The sequence below is a fragment of the Pristiophorus japonicus genome, chromosome 9 (genome assembly GCF_044704955.1).
Source record: "Pristiophorus japonicus isolate sPriJap1 chromosome 9, sPriJap1.hap1, whole genome shotgun sequence".
Lineage (NCBI taxonomy): Eukaryota > Metazoa > Chordata > Chondrichthyes > Pristiophoridae > Pristiophorus > Pristiophorus japonicus.
In genome coordinates this window covers 53,910,068-53,931,989 of record NC_091985.1, presented here as the reverse complement: position 1 = coordinate 53,931,989, position 21,922 = coordinate 53,910,068, and the positions used below count along the sequence as shown (strand labels likewise).

General features: G+C 44.6%; 1 protein-coding gene across 1 annotated transcript in view; it reads left to right on the top strand.

Annotated features, from left to right (window-relative positions):
* srbd1 (S1 RNA binding domain 1) overlaps positions 1–21,922 on the top strand; it is a 384,714-nt gene that overhangs the window by 42,012 nt on the left and 320,780 nt on the right. Inside the window, exon 9 of the mRNA XM_070889352.1 lies at positions 18,883–18,979. Coding sequence (XP_070745453.1) covers positions 18,883–18,979 — 97 coding nt within the window. The remainder of the gene's footprint in view (positions 1–18,882; positions 18,980–21,922) is intronic.

The window sequence follows — 21,922 nt, the reverse complement described above, 5'->3', positions numbered from 1 at the left end:
ACGAAGATTTATTTTGCTGAAGAAATAGCACATAAATAGAGGTTAAGGTTTATGACATGGAAGGAAATACCAACACTTCCATTAGAAAAGGGAAGTTGATAGATCCTAAGTTGTATAATTTTATTTAAAGGTTTTTGGGTCTATAATTGGTTAAGTTAGTCTTTGGCATTGCTGCCAAGATTACTGTATAGAGCAAATAAAGGTCTCTGTAGTTCAGAACAGCTGTTACTTGTGGTGAGCCAAATATACTAAAGTTGAATTTGACTGATTGTTCACTGTCCAGTTTTGACTGCCTGTTGTGGTGAGATGATATTTCAAAAAATGTTTTTGCTGTTTTTGTGAAACATTGATGCAATTAGACAGGTTCATGGAAATTTGGCTGCCATTTTGTCACAGTGACTACAGAGTGTGAGGATCCTTCCAAGAGCACCATTCTTTCATCAACACCAGGCTTTCCTGGAGGTTCTGGCCCATTGTATAATACAAGAACATATTGGTGGGCAGAAATAATGGAATCCTGTTTATTTCTTTTGGTACATGAAGAATGTTTGGCTTGGCTTAGTGCAAGTTGCTACTTGCCTTTCTGTGCAATAACATTTTAAAAGTTAATTTAAAACTACTTTTTTGGGGTGGAGAGGGGCGTTGTTTTATATTTGAAAACTCTTTCATTATGTGAGGAATTGTGAATTTGAGACCGTATCCTGCTGTTCTTTAATCCTGATTGGCAACATTTTGTAACTCCTGTTCTTGCATTTTTTTAACTCGTTATTTTTTTCATTCTTCACCACCCACCCTGGGTCCTTCATCTATGTACTGTTTCTAAGTTAAGAAGGCAGACTGGTGACCTGCTTTTGCCTTTATTTTAAATATAAATCAACATTTTACATGTGCTTGTATGCTTCCCCCCAACTCCACATCCTTCTGTTTCCCCCCTGGAAACAAAACTCTCCAAGTCAACAATCTGCTTAATCACTCTGCACCTTTGATGACCTTGTCCTAATTGAAACCATTACTCTCTCTCATCCTGTTACGGTTCTCATCACTGCTCCCTTCAGTCCAAGGGACGGAGACTTGAATGTTTATGGTGAACAACTGGTTTCGCCATTCATTGGCAGATCGGGCTGAACCACATAAATCACTAGTCCTCTGCCAAAACTACTCACTATTCCAGGATCATCCTGGAATGCAAAGATAATCCCAGGCTTTCCTTGTCCACTACACACCGACTTCTTAAACCCTTCTTCCTCCATACCCCCTTCACCCTCACCTTCAAGTGTGAGGAACTCATGGACTTCTTTGTCATTTAAGTTGAGACCATCCGTTCAGCTTTGCTTCCTTCCCCAAACCCACCAAGCCAAACTCCTCCTAATGTTCCCCACCTTGCCCTAGCACTGAACTCGCATCTTTCTCCAGTTTCTCTCCTATCTCCCCTTATGTCCTCTCCAGGCTCATTTTGTCCATGAGACTCACTCCTTGCTCCTTCAACGGTATTCCCACCAAACTGCTGACTACCCAAATCCCTTCCTGGCCCATGTTAGCTGATATTGTTACCGGTTCCCTCTCCTCAGGTACTGTCCCTTTCCCCATCACATTTGCCATCATCGCCGCGCCCCCACCCCCCTAAAAAAAAACACACTTGCTGCCCCATCCCTAACATCCCTTTCCTCTACAAAGTCCTTGAATGTGGTGTTGCCTCCCAAATCTGTGCCCATCTTTCCCGCAACTCCATGTTTGAAATCCACTAATCAGGTTTCCGTCCCATCACAGCACTGTAATTGCCCTTAAATTTATATGACATCCTATGTGACCATGGCAAACTAGCCCATCTCATCCTTCTCGACCTCTCTGCAACTTTTGACATGGTTGACCACACCACCCTCCTCCGTTGTCCAGCTGGGTGGGACTGCCATCGCATGGTTCCATTCCTATCTATCCAGTCATAGACTATCATCTGCAATGGCTTCTCTTCCCACTCCTGCACTGTTAGCTCTTGTGTCCCCCAAGGATTTATCCTTGGCCCCGTCCTATTTCTCATATAAATGCTGCCTCTCGACGTCATCATCCAAAAACACCACGTCAGCTTTCACGTGTGCTGATGATACCCAGCTCACCACCGTCTTGATTGCTCCACTGTCTCTGTTTTGTCATGCTGCTTGCCCGAGATCCAGTACTGGATGAGCAAAAATTTTCTCTGACTAAGTATTGTAAAGAACAAAGCCATTGATTTGGACCCCACCACAAATTCAGTTCCCTAGCCACCAACTTCATCCCTCTCCCTGGCTACTGCTCCATCCCTCTCCCTGGCTACTGCTCCATCCCTCTCCCTGGCTATTTATTGAGGCTAAACCAGACCGTTTGCAACCTTGGCATCTTAGGAGTCTTGTCAAGAAAAATTTCTCACTCAGCCACATCGAGATGTTAGGACAGGTGACCAAAAGCTTGGTCAAAGAGGTAGGTTTTAAGGAGTGTCTTAAAGGAGGAGAGACCCTGAGATACTGACCATATATCTGCTCCTTCACCAAGACTGCCTTACGTTGCCTGTCTATGCCCCTGCCTTAGCTCATCTGCTGCTGATATCTTCATCGATGCGAATGTTATCTCTAGAATCGACTATTCCAATGCTCTCCTGGCGGCCTTCCATCTTCCATCCTCCGTAAAGTTGGGTTCATCCAAAATTTTGCTGACTGTATCCTAACTGGCACCAAGACCCATTCACCCTCGCTGATGTATATTAGCTCCCGATCCAGCAATGTCTTCATTTTAAAATTCTGATCTTTGTTTTTAAATCCCTCTATGGCCTCGCCCCTCTTTATCTCTGTAACCGTCTCCAGCCCTTCAACCCTTCGAGATCTTTGCGCTCCTCCAATTCTGGCCTCTTGCACATTCCCGATTTTAATCATCTCGCCATTGGAGGCTATACCTTCAGCTGTCTAGGCTGTCAGCTCTGGAATGCCCTCCCTAAACCTCTTGCCTCTCCTCCTTTAATATGCTCTTTAAAACCTACCTTTTTGACCAAGCTTTTGAACACCTGTGCTCATATCTCCTTATGTAGCTCGGTGTCAAATTTTGTTTGGTAACACTCCTATGAAGCACCCTGAGCCGTTTTACTATGTTAAAAGTGCAAAATAAGTGCAAGTTGTTGTAGTAACCATGATTTCATCAAAAGTTGCGAATTTGAATTGGACAGAACAGTTTGGTAATGGAAATTGAGAAATCGTCTTCAGTAAACGATCTAAAACTGATTGTGTTGAAAATACTTCTTTTGAAAGTAATTTATTCCAAGGAAATAAAATGGCTGCAGTTTTGTAAGTTACTTAAGCTGCTCTTTTTCGGCTGCAGAAATAATCTGGAATACGCAATCATGTCATCAACTCTGGGCACTGAAAAGTGTTCTCAATCTCATCTGGACTCATCCGATCAATATTTGTAAGATATTACATGCTTTACTTTAAATTCTCTTTGTGAGAAAAGCAGTTCTTTTACCTATTTTCTTCTACTTGTGACTATCATACTTCCTATTCTGTTATCTTTATGAATGTGCATTTATATAGCTCCTTCAATGTAGAAATGCATACCAATGTGCTTCACAGAGGCGCAGTAAGACAGAAAAATGGACGCCGAGCCAAACAGGAGATATAGGTCAAAGAGATGGGTTTTAAGGCAGGCATTAAAAAGGAGACGTGGCGGGGGGGGGGGGGGGAAGGGATGGGGGGGTTACATTGATCATTTACAATGGTGGGGCAGCAGGAAGACGGGTTGCACAAAATGTCAAAGTCAGCAGATTAGAATTTTCTTGGGGGGGAGAGGTGGGGGGGTGGAAAAAGAGAGGGGTGGGGGGAAGAGAGAAAGAGGGGGGGCGGGGTGGAGAGAGGCGGGGTGGAGAGAGGGGGGGGTGGGAGGGGGGAAGGTGAGCTGGAAGTAGGCACTCTTTGTGTTCGGGAGGACATAATTGGAAGCTGAGTTCGGTGTCGAATAGGCCAGGGAGGCTATGAACAATACAGTTCAACTTGAGACCGGGGACTGGGAGGAATTTGGAATCGGTGGCAAGGGTACAGAGTTTGTGGCAGAGATGATGGCGGTGGCAGGCGACAAGGAATTTGCTATCTGACTCCTGCCAATCCTGCTATTAACTAGCCGACATCACTGTATGAAAGTGACTGAACAACCCAAATTTTCCATATTTTGGGAATTTTTCTTCCTGGAGCGTCATGCCAGAGATGAAGATTTTACTGTGTGGGTGTCATGGCAAATCTGTGTGTTACTACTTTGCAGCATAGTGTGTTGGAATACCAATGAGCTGTGTGTCTATGCTGGCTTTTTAACTTTGCAATAGTAGTTTTGAATAGTGTAGTGTTCCAAGTAGAAAATACTTCCAATTTGGCAGTAAATTAAATTTATGTAGTGCATTTTTTAAAAATATTTCATATCCTATTATTATTTTAATCATAAAATGCTTGAGTAAAATGTTTTCCTCCCTGTAGATTTGCATTTCAGAGTACACGGCACACTGCATAATGCCTACCTCCATTAATCTGGTTGATCTGAAGATTGTATGCATTTGTGTATATATAAAATTAACTCCATATGCCTTTTTCAGGGAGAATATATATTGGATCTAAATATGTTTTTGTTTTATATCATTATATATTCGGCAATTTTGCTCCATAAAAACTAATGTAATTCTGGAAAACGAATACCTTTATCCATGCAACAAACAAAAATGAATGTTGATGAATATGGATAACGCTACCTTAAGAGTGGCAGCTCTGCTGCTATTCCCATTGGGCCACAATTTGCTACGGCTGGGCATCTAATGGTATCTGTTGTTAATTAGACTTGCCCTTGTACGTTTAGGTTTTTAAAATTTTTGCATGGCTTTTGGCAAGTTGCTGAAAGTGTGAGCTGATAACTGTGCAGCGAGGGAAACGTGGCATCTTCGACCTGAGTGAACAGGGGAACCAACCCCTTAACCAAGGACTGAGAAGGAAGTGAAAATTAGTGGGTGAATTCAATGTCAAATCGGATACAGAAAGAGAGGGAGAGTAAGACTGGATTAAGAGCAAGAACAAAGAGACGGAAAGGAAAGTTTAAAAAAAATGTTTTTACATTGAAATATTTTCAATTAAAACCTGAAGAATTGAAACTTCACACTTGGAACAGTTAATTTTCAGTGCCAGAGAGGTTGACTGGAGGTAGTGACCATTTATTATGTCGTTAACAGGGTACAGGTACTTAAACTTGAAATGTAGAAACATAGAAATCTGCAGCGCAGAAGGAGGCCATTTCGGTCCATCGTGTCCTCGCCGGCCGACAAAAAGCCATACGGCCCTCGGTCAGCAGCCCTGAAAGTTATATATAAATCTATGAACAATGGCAGAAAGTTAAAGAGCACCCAGCCCAACCAGTCCGCCCCACACAACTGCGACACCCCTTGCACCAAAACATTCTACACTCCACTCCAACCGGAACCATGTGATCTCCTGGGAGAGGCAAAAACCAGATTAAAAACCCAATTGGGGTGAAAAAATCTGGGAAAGTTCCTCTTTGACCCATCCAGGCGATCAAAACTAGTCCAGGAGATCACTCTGGCCGTATTCGATTCCCTGCAGTACTTACCATCGTATCTGCGCCAGCCAACAAGAGGTTATCCAGTCTAATCCCACTTACTAGCTGTGGATCCGAAACCCTGCAGGTTACGGTTCTTCAAGTGCCCATCCAAGTACCTTTTAAATATGGTGAGGGTTTCTGCATCCACCACCCTTCCAGGCAGTGAGTTCCAGACCCCCACAACCCTCTGCTTGAAGGAACCTCCCCTCAAATCCCCTCTGAACCTTCCACCAACCACCTTAAAACTATGCTCCCTCGTAATTGACCCCTCCACCAAGGGAAAATGGCCCTTGCTATCCACTATATCCAGGCCCCTCAAAATTTTGTACACCTCAATGAGGTCTCCTCTCAGCCTCCTCTGTTCCAATGAGAACAAACCCAGCCTATCCAGTCTGTCCTCATAGCTAAGGTTCTCCATTCCAGGCAGCATCCTCGTAAATCTCCTCTGCACCCTCTCTGGTGCAATCACGTTCTTCCTATAATTCGGCGACTAGAACTGCCGCAGTAGTCCAGCTGTGACCTAACCAGAGTATTAGTCAATTTAAGCATAACCTCCCTGCTCTTGTATTCTATGCCTCGGCCAGTAAAGGCAAGCATTCCATATGCCTTCTTAACCACCTTATCCACCTGACTTGCTACTTTCAGGGATCTGTGGACAAGCACTCCAAGGTCCCTTTGTTCATCTACACTTTTAAGTGGCCTACTGCTTAATGTGTATACCCTTTCCTTTTTAGCCTTCCCAAAGTGCATTACCTCACAATTCTCTGAATTAAATTCCATTTGCCACTGCTCTGCCCACCTGACCAGTAGATTGATATCCTCCTGCAGCCCATGACTTTCCTCTTCATTATCAACCACACAGCCAATTTTAATCATACTCCCTATATTCAAATCTAGATCATTGATGTATACCACAAAAAGCAAGGGACCCACTGGAAACATCCTTCCAGTCACACAAACATCCATCCTTTGCTTCCTTCCTCTAAGCCAATTTTGGATCCAACTAGCCACTTTGCCCTGGATCCTATGGGCTTTAACCTTTGTGACCAGTCTGCCATGTGGGACATTATCAAAAGCTTTGCCAAAGTCCATATACGCTACATCGACCCTCCTAGTTACCCCCTCAAAAAATTCAATCAGTTTAGTTAAACACGATCTTCCCTTAGCAAATCCATGCTGACTGTCCCTATAATTGCCTTTCCAAATGTAGATTTATCCTGTCTTTCAGGATTTTTTCCAATATTTTCCCACCACTGAGGTTTGGCTGACAGGTCTGTAATTACTCGGCCTATCCCTTCTTAAACAAGGGTACCACATTAGGAGTCCTCCATCTTCCGGCCGCAGAGAGTTGTTGATGCCCAAGTCCAAAGAGGACTGGAAAATGATGGTCAAGGCCTCTGCTATTTCATAGAAAACATAGAAAATAGGTGCAGGAGTAGGCCATTCGGCCCTTCGAGCCTGCACCACCATTCAATAAAATCATGGCCTCAGTACCCCTTTCCTGCTTTCTCTCCATACCCCTTGTTCCCCTTAGCTGTAAGGGCCATATCTAACTCCCTCTTGAATATATCCAATGAACCGGCATCAACAACACTCTGCGGCAGGGAATTCCACAGGTTAACAACTCTCTGAGTGAAGAAGTTTCTCCGCAGCTCAGTCCTAAATAGCTTACCCCTTATCCTAAGACTGTGTCCCCTGGTTCTGGACTTCCCCTAAATTTCGGGAACAATCTACCCACATCTAGCCTGTCCCATCCCGTCAGAGTGTTGTATGTTTCTATGAGATCCCCTCTTATTCTTCTAAACTCCCAATGTATAAAGGCCCAGTTGATCCAGCCTCTCCTCATATGTCAGTCCAGCCATCCCTGGAATCAGTCTGGTGAACCTTCGCTGCACTCCCTCAATAGCAAGAATGTCCTTCCTCAGATTAGGAGACCAAAACTGAACACACAATGTTCCAGGTGAGGCCTTACCAAGGCCCTGTACAATTGCAGTAAGACCTCTCTGCTCCTATACTCTCATCCCCGAGCTATGAAGGTCAACATACCATTTGCTGCCTTCACTGCCTGCTATAGCTGTATGCCAACTTTCAATGATTGATGTACCAAAACACCCAGGTCTCGTTGCACCTCCCCTTTTCCTAATCTGTCACCATTCAGATAATATTCTGTCTTTGCGTTTTTGCCCCCAAAGTGGATAACCTCACATTTATCCACATTACACTGCATCTGCCATGCATTTGCCCACTCACCTAACCTGTCCAAGTCACCCTGCAGCCTCCCAGCATCCCTCTCACAGCTCACACCGCCACCCAGTTTAGTGTCATCTGCAAACTTGGAGATATTACACTCAATTCCTTCATCCAAATCATTGATGTATATTGTAAAGAGCTGGGGTCCCAGCACTGAGCCCTGCGGCACTCCACTAGTCACTGCCTGCCATTCTGAAAAGGACCCGTTTATCCCGACTCTCTGCTTCCTGTCTGCCAACCAGTTCTCTATCCACGCCAGTATATTACACTCAATACCATGTGCTTTGATTTTGCACAACAATCTCTTGTGTGGGACCTTGTCAAAAGCCTTTTGAAAGTCCAAATACACCACATCCACTGGTTCTCCCTTGTCCACTCCACTAGTTACATCCTCAAAAAATTCCAGAAGATTTGTCAAGCATCATTTCCCCTTCATAAATCCATGCTGACTTGGACCGATCCTGTCACTGCTTTCCAAATGTGCTGCTATTTCATCCTTAATAATTGATTGCAAAATTTTCCCCACTACTGATGTCAAGCTAACCGGTCTATAATTACCCGCTTTCTCTCTCCCTCCCTTTTTAAAAAGTGGTGTTACATTAGCTACCCTCTAGTCCATAGGAACTGATCCAGAGTCGATAGACTGTTGGAAAATGATCACCAATGCATCCACAATTTCTCGGGCCACTTCCTTAAGTACTCTGGGATGCAGACTATCAGGCCCCGGGAATTTATCGGCCTTCAATCCCATTAATTTCCCTAACACAATTTCCCGCCTAATAAGGATATCCTTCAGTTCCTCCTCCTCACTAGACCCTCGGTCCCCTCGTACTTCTGGAAGGTTATTTGTGTCTTCCTTCGTGAAGACAGAACCAAAGTATTTGGTCAACTGGTCTGCCATTTCTTTGTTCCCCATTATAAATTCACTTGAATCCGACTGCAAGGGACCTATATTTGTCTTCACTAATCTTTTTCTCTTCTCATATCTATGGAAGCTTTTGCAGTCAGTTTTTATGTTCCCGACAAGCAGCTTCTCGTACTCTATTTTCCCCCTCCTAATTAAACCCTTTGTCCTTCTCTGCTGAATTCTAACTTCCTCCCAGTCCTCAGAGTTTCCTGCTTTTTTTAGCCAATTTATATGCCTCTTCCTTGGATTTCCCTTGTTAACCACAGTTGACCCACCTTCCCCATTTTATTTTTACTCCAGACAGGGACATACAATTGCTGAAGTTCATCCATGTGATCTTTAAATGTTTGCCATTGCCTATCCACCGTCAACTCTTTAAGTATCATTTGCCAGTTTATTCTAGCCAATTCACGCCTCAAACTATTGAAGTTATCCTTCCTTAAGTTCAGGACCCGAGTCTCTGAATTAACTGTGTCACTCTCCATCTTAATAAAGAATTCTACCATGTTATGGTCACTCTTCCCCAAGGGGCCTCGCACAATAAGATTGCCAATTAGTCCTTTCTCATTACACATCACCCAGTCTAGGATGGCCAGCACCCTAGTTGGTTCCTCGACATATTGGTCCAGAAAACCATCCCTAATACACTCCAGGAAATCCTCCTCCACCGCATTGCTGCCAGTTTGGTTAGCCCAATCAACATGTAGATTAAAGTCACCCATGATAACTGTTGTACCTTTATTGCATGCATCCCTAATTTCTTGTTTGATGCTGTCCCCAACCTCACTACTACTGTTTGGTGGTCTGTACACAACTCCCACTAGCATGTTCTGTCCCTTGATATTTCGTAGCTCCACCCATACCGATTCCACATCATCCAAGCTAATATCCTGTCTTACTATTGCATTAATTTCCTCTTTAACCAACAATGCCACCCCGCCTCCTTTTCCTTTCTGTCTATCCTTCCTAAATGTTGAATACCCCTGGATGTTGAGTTCCCAGCCTTGGTCACCTTGGAGCCATGTCTCCGTGATGCCAATTACAACTGTTATCTGAGCAGTTAATTCGTCCACCTTATTCCGAATACTCCTCGCATTGAGGCACAGAGCCTTCAACCTTATCTTTCTAACACACTTTGCCCCTTTAGAACTTTGGTGTAATGTGGCCCTTTTTGCTTTTTGCCTTGGGTTTCTCTGCCCTCTACTTTTACTTTTCTTCTTTCTATCTTTTGCTTCTGCCCCCATTCTACTTTCCTCTGTTTCCCTGCATAGGTTCCCATCCCCCTGCCATATTAGTTTAACTCCTCCCCAACAGCACTCGCAAACACTCCCCCGAGGACATTGGTTCCGGTCCTGCCCAGGTGCAGACCGTCCGGTTTGTACTGGTCCCACCTCCCCAGAACCGGTTCCAATGTCCCAGGAATTTGAATCCCTCCCTTGTGCACCATTCCTAAAGCCACGTATTCATCTGAGCTATCCTGCGATTCCTACTCTGACTAGCACGTGGTACTGGTAGCAATCCTGAGATTACTACATTTGAGGTCCTACTTTTTAATTTGGCTCCAAGCTCACTAAATTCGTCTTGTAGGACCTCATCCCGTCTTTTACATAGAAACATAGAACATAGAAAATAGGTGCAGGAGTAGGCCATTCGGCCCTTCTAGCCTGCACCGCCATTCAATGAGTTCATGGCTGAACATTCAACTTCAGTACCCCATTCCTGCTTTCTCGCCATACCCCTTGATCCCCCTAGTAGTAAGGACCTCATCTAACTCCTTTTTGAATATATTTAGTGAATTGGCCTCAACAACTTTCTGTGGTAGAGAATTCCACAGGTTCACCACTCTCTGGGTGAAGAAGTTCCTCCGCATCTCGGTCCTAAATGGCTTACCCCTTATCCTTAGACTGTGACCCCTGGTTCTGGACTTCCCCAACATTGGGAACATTCTTCCTGCATCTAACCTGTCTAACCCCGTCAGAATTTTATATGTTTCTATTAGGTCCCCTCTCATTCTTCTGAACTCCAGTGAATACAAGCCCAGTTGATCCAGTCTTTCTTGATAGGTCAGTCCCGCCATCCCGGGAATCAGTCTGGTGAACCTTCGCTGCACTCCCTCAATAGCAAGAATGTCCTTCCTCAGGTTAGGAGACCAAAACTGTACACAATACTCCAGGTGTGGCCTCACCAATGCCCTGTACAACTGTAGCAACACCTCCCTGCCCCTGTACTCAAATCCCCTTGCTATGAAGACCAACATGCCATTTGCTTTCTTAACCGCCTGCTGCACCTGCATGCCAACCTTCAATGACTGATGTACCATGACACCCAGGTCTCTTTGCACCTCCCCTTTTCCTAATCTGTCACCATTCAGATAATAGTCTGTGTCTCTGTTTTTACCACCAAAGTGGATAACCTCACATTTATCCACATTATACTTCATCTGCCATGCATTTGCCCACTCACCTAACCTATCCAAGTCGCTCTGCAGCCTCACAGCATCCTCCTCGCAGCTCACACTGCCACCCAACTTAGTGTCATCCGCAAATTTGGAGATACTACATTTAATCCCCTCATCTAAATCATTAATGTACAGTGTAAACAGCTGGGGCCCCAGCACAGAACCTTGCGGTACCCCACTAGTCACTGCCTGCCATTCTGAAAAGTACCCATTTACTCCTACTCTTTGCTTCCTGTCTGACAACCAGTTCTCAATCCATGTCAGTACACTACCCCCAATCCCATGTGCTCTAACTTTGCACATCAATCTCTTGTGTGGGACCTTGTCGAACGCCTTCTGAAAGTCCAAATATACCACATCAACTGGTTCTCCCTTATCCACTCTACTGGAAACATCCTCAAAAAATTCCAGAAGATTTGTCAAGCACGATTTCCCTTTCACAAATCCATGCTGACTTGGACCTATCATGTCACCTCTTTCCAAATGCACTGCTATGACATCCTTAATAATTGATTCCATCATTTTACCCACTACCGATGTCAGGCTGACCGGTCTATAATTCCCTGTTTTCTCTCTCCCTCCTTTTTTAAAAAGTGGGGTTACATTGGCTACCCTCCACTCCATAGGAACTGATCCAGAGTCAATGGAATGTTGGAAAATGACTGTCAACGCATCCACTATTTCCAAGGCCACCTCCTTAAGTACTCTGGGATGCAGTCCATCAGGCCCTGTGGATTTACCGGCCTTCAATCCCATCAATTTCCCCAACACAATTTCCCGGCTAATAAGGATTTCCCTCAGTTCCTCCTCCTTACGAGACCCTCTGACCCCTTTTATATCCGGAAGGTTGTTTGTGTCCTCCTTAGTGAATACTGAACCAAAGTACTTGTTCAATTGGTCTGCCATTTCTTTGTTCCCCGTTATGACTTCCCCTGATTCTGACTGCAGAGGACCTACGTTTGTCTTTACTAACCTTTTTCTCTTTACATATCTATAGAAACTTTTGCAATCCGCCTTAATGTTCCCTGCAAGCTTCTTCTCATACTCCATTTTCCCTGCCCTAATCAAACCCTTTGTCCTCCTCTGCTGAGTTCTAAATTTCTCCCAGTCCCCAGGTTCGCTGCTATTTCTGGCCAATTTGTATGCCACTTCCTTGGCTTTAATACTATCCCTGATTTCCCTTGATAGCCACAGTTGAGCCACCTTCCCTTTTTTATTTTTATGCCAGACAGGAATGTACAATTGTTGTAGTTCATCCATGCGGTCTCTAAATGTCTGCCATTGCCCATCCACAGTCAACCCCTTAAGTATCATTCGCCAATCCATCCCAGCCAATTCACGCCTCATACCTTCAAAGTTAGCCTTCTTTAAGTTCTGGACCATGGTCTCTGAATTAACTGTTTCATTCTCCATCCCAATGCAGAATTCCACCATATTATGGTCACTCTTCCCCAAGGGGCCTCGCACAACGAGATTGCTAATTAATCCTCTCTCATTACATAACACCCAGTCTAAGATGGCCTCCCCCCTAGTTGGTTCCTCGACATATTGGTCTAAAAAACCATCCCTTATGCACTCCAGGAAATCCTCCTCCACTGTATTGCTTCCAGTTTGGTTAGCCCAATCTATGTGCATATTAAAGTCACCCATTATAACTGCTGCACCTTTATTGCACGCACCCCTAATTTCCTGTTTGATGCCCTCCCCAACATCACTACTACTGTTTGGAGGTCTGTACACAACTCCCACTAACGATTTTTGCCCTTTGGTGTTCTGCAGCTCTACCCATATAGATTCCACATCATCCAAGCTAATGTCCTTCCTAACTATTGCCTTAATCTCCTCTTTAACCAGCAATGCTACCCCACCTCCTTTTCCTTTTATTCTATCCTTCCTGAATGTTGAATACCCCTGGATGTTGAGTTCCCAGCCCTGATCATCCTGGAGCCACGTCTCCGTAATCCCAATCACATCATATTTGTTAACATCTATTTGCACAGTTTATTCATCCACCTTATTGCGGATACTCCTTGCATTAAGACACAAAGCCTTTAGGCTTGTTTTTTTAACACCCTCTGTCCTTTTAGAATTTTGCTGTACAATGGCCCTTTTTGTTCTTTGCCTTGGGTTTCTCTGCCCTCCACTTTTCCTCATCTCCTTTCTGTCTTTTGTTTTTGCCTCCTTTTTGTTTCCCTCTATCTCCCTGCATTGGTTCCCATCCCCCTGCCATATTAGTTTAACTCCTCCCCAACAGCACTAGCAAACACTCCCCCGAGGACATTGGTTCCGATTCTGCCCAGGTGCAGACCGTCCGGTTTGTACTGGTCCCACCTCCCCCAGAACCGGTTCCAATGCCCCAGGAATTTGAATCCCTCCCTGCTGCACCATTGCTCAAGCCACGTATTCATCTGAGCTATCCTGCGATTCCTACTCTGACTAGCACGTGGCACTGGTAGCAATCCCGAGATTACTACTTTTGAGGTCCTACTTTTTAATTTAGCTCCTAGCTCCTTAAATTCATTTCGTAGGAACTCATCCCTTTTTTTACCTATGTCATTGGTACCAACGTGCACCACGACAACTGGCTGTTCTCCCTCCCTTTTTAGAATGTCCTGCACCCGCTCCGAGACATCCTTGACCCTTGCACCAGGGAGGCAACATACCATCCTGGAGTCTCGGTTGCGGCCGCAGAAACGCCTATCTATTCCCCTTACAATTGAATCCCCTATCACTATCGCTCGCCCACTCTTTTTCCTGCCCTCCTGTGCAACAGAGCCAGCCACGGTGCCATGAACTTGGCTGCTGCTGCCCGCTCCTGATGAGTCATCCCCCTCAACAGCACTCAAAGCAGTGTATCTGTTTTGCAGTGGGATGACCACAGGGGACCCCTGCACTACCTTCCTTGCACTACTCTTCCTGCTGGTCTTCCATTCCCTCGCTGGCTGTGGACCCTTCTCCTGCGGTAAGACCAACTCGCTACACGTGATACTCACGTCATTCTCAGCATCGTGGATGCTCCAGAGTGAATCCACCTTCAGCTCCAACTCCGCAACGCGGACCGTCAGTAGCCGGAGGTGGACACACTTCCCGCACATGTAGTCGTCAGGGACACTGGTGTTGTCCCCGTGTTCCCACATGGTACAGGAGGAGCATATCACGTGACCGAGCTGTCCTGCCATGACTTAACCCTTAGATACACTTAAATTGCCGACAACAATGTTAAAAGTTACTGACTAATAAAGAAAAAGAAAAACTACTCACCAATCAGCAGCCAATCACTTACCACGTTGGCTGTGACGTCACCTTTTGATTTCTTTCTACTTTTTTGACTTCTCAGCTGGAGCTGCACAAGTACGCCTCACTCGACTCCCGCCTTTCGACGCTCCCCGGACTGCTGAGCCTTTTATAGGCCGCTGCCTCTCTGGACTCCCGCCTCTCTCGACTCCCCGGACTGCTGAGCCTTTTATAGGCCGCTGTCTCTCTCGACTCCCGCCTCTCTCGACGCTCCCCGGACTGCTGAGCCTTTTATAGGCCGCTGTCTCTCTCGACGCTCCCCGGACTGCTGAGCCTTTTATAGGCCGCTGTCTCTCTCGACTCCCGCCTCTCTCGACGCTCCCCGGACTGCTGAGCCTTTTATAGGCCGCTGCCTCTCTGGACTCCCGCCTCTCTCGACTCCCTGGACTGCTGAGCCTTTTATAGGCCGCTGCCTCTCTCGACTCCCGCCTCTCTCGACTCCCCGGACTGCTGAGCCTTTTATAAGCCGCTGCCTCTCTGGACTCCCGCCTCTCTCGACTCCCCGGACTGCTGAGCCTTTTATAGGCCGCTGTCTCTCTCGACTCCCGCCTCTCTCGACGCTCCCCGGACTGCTGAGCCTTTTATAGGCCGCTGCCTCTCTCGACTCCCGCCTATCGTTGGTACCTATATGCACCACTACAACTGGCTGGTCACCCTCCCTTTTCAGAATGCCCTGCACCCGCTCCGAGACATCCTTGACCCTTGCACCAGGGAGGCAACATACCATCCTGGAGTCTCGGTTGTGGCCGCAGAAACGTCCATCTATTCCCCTTACAATTGAATCCCCTATCACTATCGCTCTCCCACTCTTTTCCTGCTGCTGCCCTCCCCTGATGAGTCACCCCCCTCAACAGTACCCAAAGTGGTGTATCTGTTTTGCAGGGGGATGACCGCAGGGGACCCCTGCACTAACTTCCTTGCACTGCTCTTCCTGTTGGTCACCCATCCCCTATCTGGCTGTCTCCCCTTTACCTGCGGAAGACCAACTCATTCACGTCATTCTCAGCATCGTGGATGCTCCAGAGTGAATCCACCCGCAGCTCCAGTGCCACAGTGCGGTCCGTCAGGAGCTGCAGGCGGATGCACTTCCCGCACACGTAGTCGTCAGGGACACTGGAAGCGTCCCTGACTTCCCACATAGTACAGGAGGCGCATAACACGCGTCCGAGCTGTCCTGCCATGACTTAACCCTGAGATAAACTTAAATTGGCAACAGCAATGCTAAAGGTTACTTATTGATAAAGAAAAGAAAAAGAAAAACTACTTACCAATCCCTTGGCTGTGACGTCACCTTTCGATTTCTTTCTACTTTTTTGCCTTCTCTCCCCGCTGCAACTGCACCGGCTGGCCTCTCCGCCTGCTGACTCCCCGAACTCCTGGTTTCGCTGGGCCTTTATTGGCCCCCTCGAACTGCCGCCCGAACCCCCGCCTCCGCCGACGCTCTTCTTTCCCAGTGTTAGTGAAGTGCCCTCTCCCTCTTCACTTAATTCGCTCAGCAGACTGGGATGCATTTCATCCGGGCCTAGCTGCTAAACCCCTTAATACCTCCTCTCTCTCTGTTTATTTCATCCAGAATTTCACACTTCTCCTTGATAGCAGTATCTGCATTGCCCCTTTCCTTTGTGAAAACAGATGTAAAGTAATCTTTCAGAACCTTACCAACATCTTCCGCCTTCATACAAAGATTACCCTCATGGTCTCTAATAGGCCCTACCCTTTCTTTAGTCATCCTTTTGCTCTTAATATATTTATAGAACATCTTTGGGTTTTCTTTAATTTTACTAACCAAGAATTTTTCATGCTCTCTCTTAGCATTCTTAATAACCATTTTAATTTTACCTCTTATCTTTCTATATTCCTCCAAAGATTCTACAATATTTAACTGTCGGTATATGACATAAACTTCTCTTTTTTTCTTTATCCTGCCCTGTAAGTCCCTAGACATCCAGGGGGCTCTAGAATTGTTATTCCCACCCTTTTTCTTTAAGGGCACATGTTTGGCCTGAGCCTTCCTGATCTCCTCGAATGCCTCCTACTGTTTTGACACTGATTTACCCACGAGTAGCTGTTTCCAGTCCACTGTGGCCAAATCACTCCTCAACTTAGCAAAGTTAGCTTTTCCTCAATTTGGGACTTTTATTCCTGGTCTATCCTTGTCCTTATCCATAACTAACTTGAATCTGACTGAATTATGTTCACTGGCACTCAAGTGCTCTCCCATTAATACCCCTTCCACCTACCCATCTTCAACCTCCAAAACTAAATCCAAAACCGCCCCCTCTCGTGTTGGGCTTGTTATATACTGATTAAAAAATTTCTCTTGAATGCATTTTAAGAATTCCGCACCCTCTATACCCTTCACACTATATTTGTCCCAATCAATATTACGAAAGTTAAAATCCCCTATTACTGCCCTATGGTTTTTGGACTTCACAGCAATTTGCCTACATATTTGCTCCTCTATCTCCCTCCCACTGTTTGGGAGTTTATAATACACGACAAGCAGTGTGATCACCCCTTTTTTATTTTGCAATTCGACCCATATGGTCTCATTTGATGATCCCTCTAACATATCATCCCTCCTCACAGCTGTAATAGTTTCCTTAATCTATACCCTCCCCCCCCCCCCACCTTTTTTTTTTTTTTACCCCCCTCTCTGTCTTGTCTAAAAATCCTGTAAGCAGGAATATTGATCTGCCAAACCTGCCCTCTTTCAGCCATGTCTGTGTAATGGCTATAATGTTATACTCTCAAGTGTCTACCTGTGCTCTTAGCTCATCCGCCTTATTCGCAGTACTCTTTGCATTAAAATATATACCATTTAGCACAGGAAGACCTCCTTGATTATTACTTGCTAACCCTTGTTTCCTCTGTCTTACAGATTCGTTTTCTAAATTCTTGCTATCCAATTTCTGCTTTACTTCCTTCCCTATTGAATTTGTTCTCGGGTTCCCATCTCCCTGCCAAGCTAGTTTAAACTCTCCCCAACAGCACTAGCAAAATTCACCATGAGGATATTGGTCCCGGCGCTGTTGAGGTACAACCCGTCCGGTTTGTACAGGTCCCATCTCCCCTAGAAGCGGTCCCAATGTCTCAGGAATTTAAAGCACTCCCTCCTACACCAACTCTCCAGCTATGCGTTCATCCTCTCTATCCTTCTATTCTTGTACTCATTAGCACGTGGCACCGGTAGTAACCCGGAGATGACTACCTTTGAGATCCTAATCTTTAATTTTCTTCCTAGCTCTCTAAATTCTTCCTGTAGGGCCTCATCCCTCTTTCTACCTATGTCGTTGGTCCCGATATGGACCACGACCTCTAGCTGTTTACCCTCTCCCCCAGAATGCCTTGCATCCGCTCTGTGACATCCTTGACCCTGGCACCAGGGAGGTACCATACCATTCTGGAGTCACGTCTGTGGCCGCAGAAACACCTCTCTGTTCCCCTAACTATAGAATCCCCAATCATTACATACAGCTCTTTTATTCTTTGACCCTCACCCCTGTGCTGCTGAGCCACCCGTGGTGTCTTGGACTTAACTTTCTGTGGGGAGTTTAGTTCATATGTACCGTGAAAGTAAAGCAACTTCATGCCATTTAGTGCATTGCAATGATGAGGCAGACAGCGACATGCTGTTTTCGCAAAGCTAATGGTGGAATGACACATCTGGGACAGTAACTTGGATTTCCGTGATTATCCTTGCATCTGCTTCGCGGCTGAAGTTACTGTAGCATTTGCGCATAAATAATGGTGAGAACCATTAGCCTCGCTGTTATTTTGGCAGCAAATTATGGGTCGTTGTGTTTTCTTGATCAGTAACCCGAGATAGTTTACTTCATTTTGAATTATATCCTTTATGTGATGTGGTTTGCTATTTTGGATTTAAAAGTTAATTACAAATTTATGACAAAAGAGGAGGCCATCCTGTCTGTGCCTAATTAAATTTTACGTTTGAAACTGATTCAGTTGGTAAGGGCACAGACCAAAGTTCCCAGGTTTATTTCTCGATCTATGCTGTTATCTGATGTGATCCAGGTGATAGCTGAGGTGCTAAACTTGGCTTCGGCATCCCTACCGTAACGAAAATGCACCCAAGGTTCTCACGTTTGATCACTTTCCAGTCATCCCTGCTGTGTGTGGATGTTGGGTGCAGATAGTGGATAGCATTGGGTACATCTGGTATGCTTCCCATGATTAAATAGCCACCCGATACTCACTATCTACACTCCCACGCAAAGAATTGTCACTTGGCTGAGGTCCTGGAGAGCAAGAGGAGTCAATGAATCAGGAGAGGAGGAGTGGGAACGAGGAGAAAAAAGGGTGAACTGCAACAAATGATTTAAAATTTGTGCTTGAAAATTCCTAGGTCTTTCAAGTGTGGCAGAAATAGAGACAGGAATACAGCACATTTTAGCAGATATGATGTCTAAAGACAGAGAAACATTGGACCGTATCCGGAAATTGTAAGTATTAATTTAAAACTGCTCTTTATAGTAAGTGGAGGGTATGCACACTAGGTGAGGAAGACCTAGTTATTAACGAAAAACAAGTCATTCATGAGTGGAATACGGCAACGTGTACTAGTGTAATTTGCTGACATTTAAATAATGCTAAGATACAGCTGCATCAGCTATTCTGTTCATTGTCATAAACACAGAAGTCTGGCTTAAGAATGTTTATGCCTTTTGGTCCTGCTTTGGTTGCAATCTTATACTGGTAGTGACAGTCCAGTAACATCTCCTGTATGTGTTTGTCTACATAACTGTACACTTCAAAAGTAATTTATTTGAATAACAAGATATTTTGTCACGATGTGGCATTGTATAAGAGCAAGTATTATTATCTATCTGATGCTTTAAAGTTTTGGCCCTGGCATATAGAGTAGCCATCCTCCTCCAGACTAGTAGTCTGTATGACTTTGATAATCAGGTCTCTGGAGTCAAAGTAACTCCAAGTTTACACAATTGGTACGAGAAGTTTGAAACCTGGATAATCTGATATCTGTACCATGCAGATCTGCAGAATGCCAAGGCAGTGTTCATGATTGACCAGCTTGTCTGGCTCACTGATTGAGCCTAGAAGGGTCTATTTGTCCCTTGGACTTGGATTTTTCACACTCAGCAAGTCAATTCCCTAATGGGTACATCATCAACAACAAAACCTTGCATTTGTATAGTACGTCTAACATTGTAAAACATCCCAAGGCGCTTCACGGGAGTGTTTTCAAACATTATTTCATACCGAGCCACATGAGATATTAGCAGTGGGAAGCTTAGCAATGATAATCTCTGGTGTGCAATACAGTTTTAGCTGGTTAACTTGGGGTGGGGGGGGGGGTGGGGGGGGCATGCATGTTGTTTGTCCTATTTCTCACTTTTTAAAAATTTGTTGGTACTCAAACCCTCTGCTCCAAAATTTAGGCTTGAAGCACCTTTCTGGCATATTTCAGTTTATTTTGTTACTTGCATTGACTCCAGTTCTTAATCTAAAAGAACTATGGTTTAATATTTACCACAACGTTGGCTCATTAGATCCATTTGATGCAGTGAACTGAGATTAAGAAAGGCCATTTGGCCTGTTTAAGTTCTTCCATCCAAAAAAGGAAAAGCCTATAATCCCTCCATCTTGCCATTTAATGGGCTCCTGAATGACTCTAATTGTTTTCATTTCCACTACTCTTCCTCGAAGCCTATTCCAAATGTTGATTACAGTGTGTGTGGAAAACTTTCCAGACATCAATCTTAAATTTGCCCATCACCAATTTGAACCAATGCCCATGCCCTACTGTCTTGGATTATGCTATCCATTTTTTGATGATGGGGAACTGCACCAAGGCTTGATTTATGTGCATTAGTGACCAAAATTGGACATCGTAATTAAGGTGGCTGATTTAGTGCCTAATATTTGATTACATTTCCTCCTTTATGAAATCTTTACACAATGAACAAGCTACACTTGATGCTGCATTTAAAGTTGGACATTTAACTAGATAAAATCATATACTGAAAAGAATGTATAATTCAGAGCTAAATATTTTGGGTTATTGATATTTATACGTCAGTTTTGTAAAATATTGTAAACTTGAGGCCATGGTTGTAAACTGAGAAAATCATACAATTTATGCAGTGTTTTATTTTCGAGTCTAGCTTGAATGTAAGGAATTAACTGTTACTGAATTCAATATATGTTGAAACTGGGAAATAATTCGGGAACAGAGGAACACCTGATTGCCACTGAAGCAAAGCCAAAAGCACGCTGGACTTGAGGGCTCCAGTCAGTGCAAGTGTCAAGAGAAATTGAAACAGGCCAGAACTAAACTTCAAACCTGAACGTTCAATTTTGAGGACCCATTTTAAAGCCCCCCCTCCCATGCATATTATTTTTGTCATGACTGCAGGTTAATTGGGCTGGACTACCATTGCATATTTTTACATTCTTATAAATGCTCAATATGTTTAATTAGGAAGCTGTGCCATTTGTTTGGTGTAAAACGTAAAACTGGGAGGAGAGGATATTTTTGTCTTCGACGGCACCATTTCCTGAGTACGAGGGCAAGCAGGCAATCTGCTCCCAGATTTCTGCCAACACTGCTCTTAAAAAGTGAGCATTTGCCCTACAATTTTAATTCAATTTTTTTAAAATCGGTTTATTTTTTCATGAGTAACTTGTATTCTATTCCCCCCAAAAACTCTTTACTGCACCATTAGCAACAGAAATTACATGAACCGATACAATACTTAGCATATTTTCCAAAAGAAAACCCAAGGGTGTACTGGCTCTTTTCAAGGGACAAAGTCTACTCTAATAAAAGGAGTTAAGGGAGATGATCTAAGAACACTATTAACATATACTTGAGCTGACACACACTGTCTTCCCATCGGATAGCGGGAGGAAGCTACACCTAATCGACACTTCTTAAAATGGGCATGTTGCTTTAAATTCTCTGAATTTCTGACCCTGCCCCCCCCTGCCCCCCCAATCGCCGAAGTTCTTTTTCTGCTTGTGGTCTCCTTGCACCATACACCTCCTGAGGCTGTTATAGCAAGGTGGCAACCTCATCACTTTTTAGGGCTTCACCAATCCTGCACTTGACTGTGTCCATCAATGTTCCTTTGGCTTGCCTCTTCAACAGTTTTACTTTCTCTCACCTGGTGCTCTGCTGTTCTTGATGCACTGGACAAAAGTGCTCAAGGAATAACCCTCCCTCCCTCCCACCCCACCCCCACCTCTGACTATTTTAATTTATGTGATATATTTTTCACTGATTTGCAATCTGCTGCATGTCTTTTAGTTGGGTCCCAAACTTAGTTAGGAGCAGGTTCTTCCAATCATGCAGTTATGACCTGTTTCTGTATTGTAACTTTTTTGTACGAGCAGATTTTTCCTGACCAGGTCTCGTACAAGAA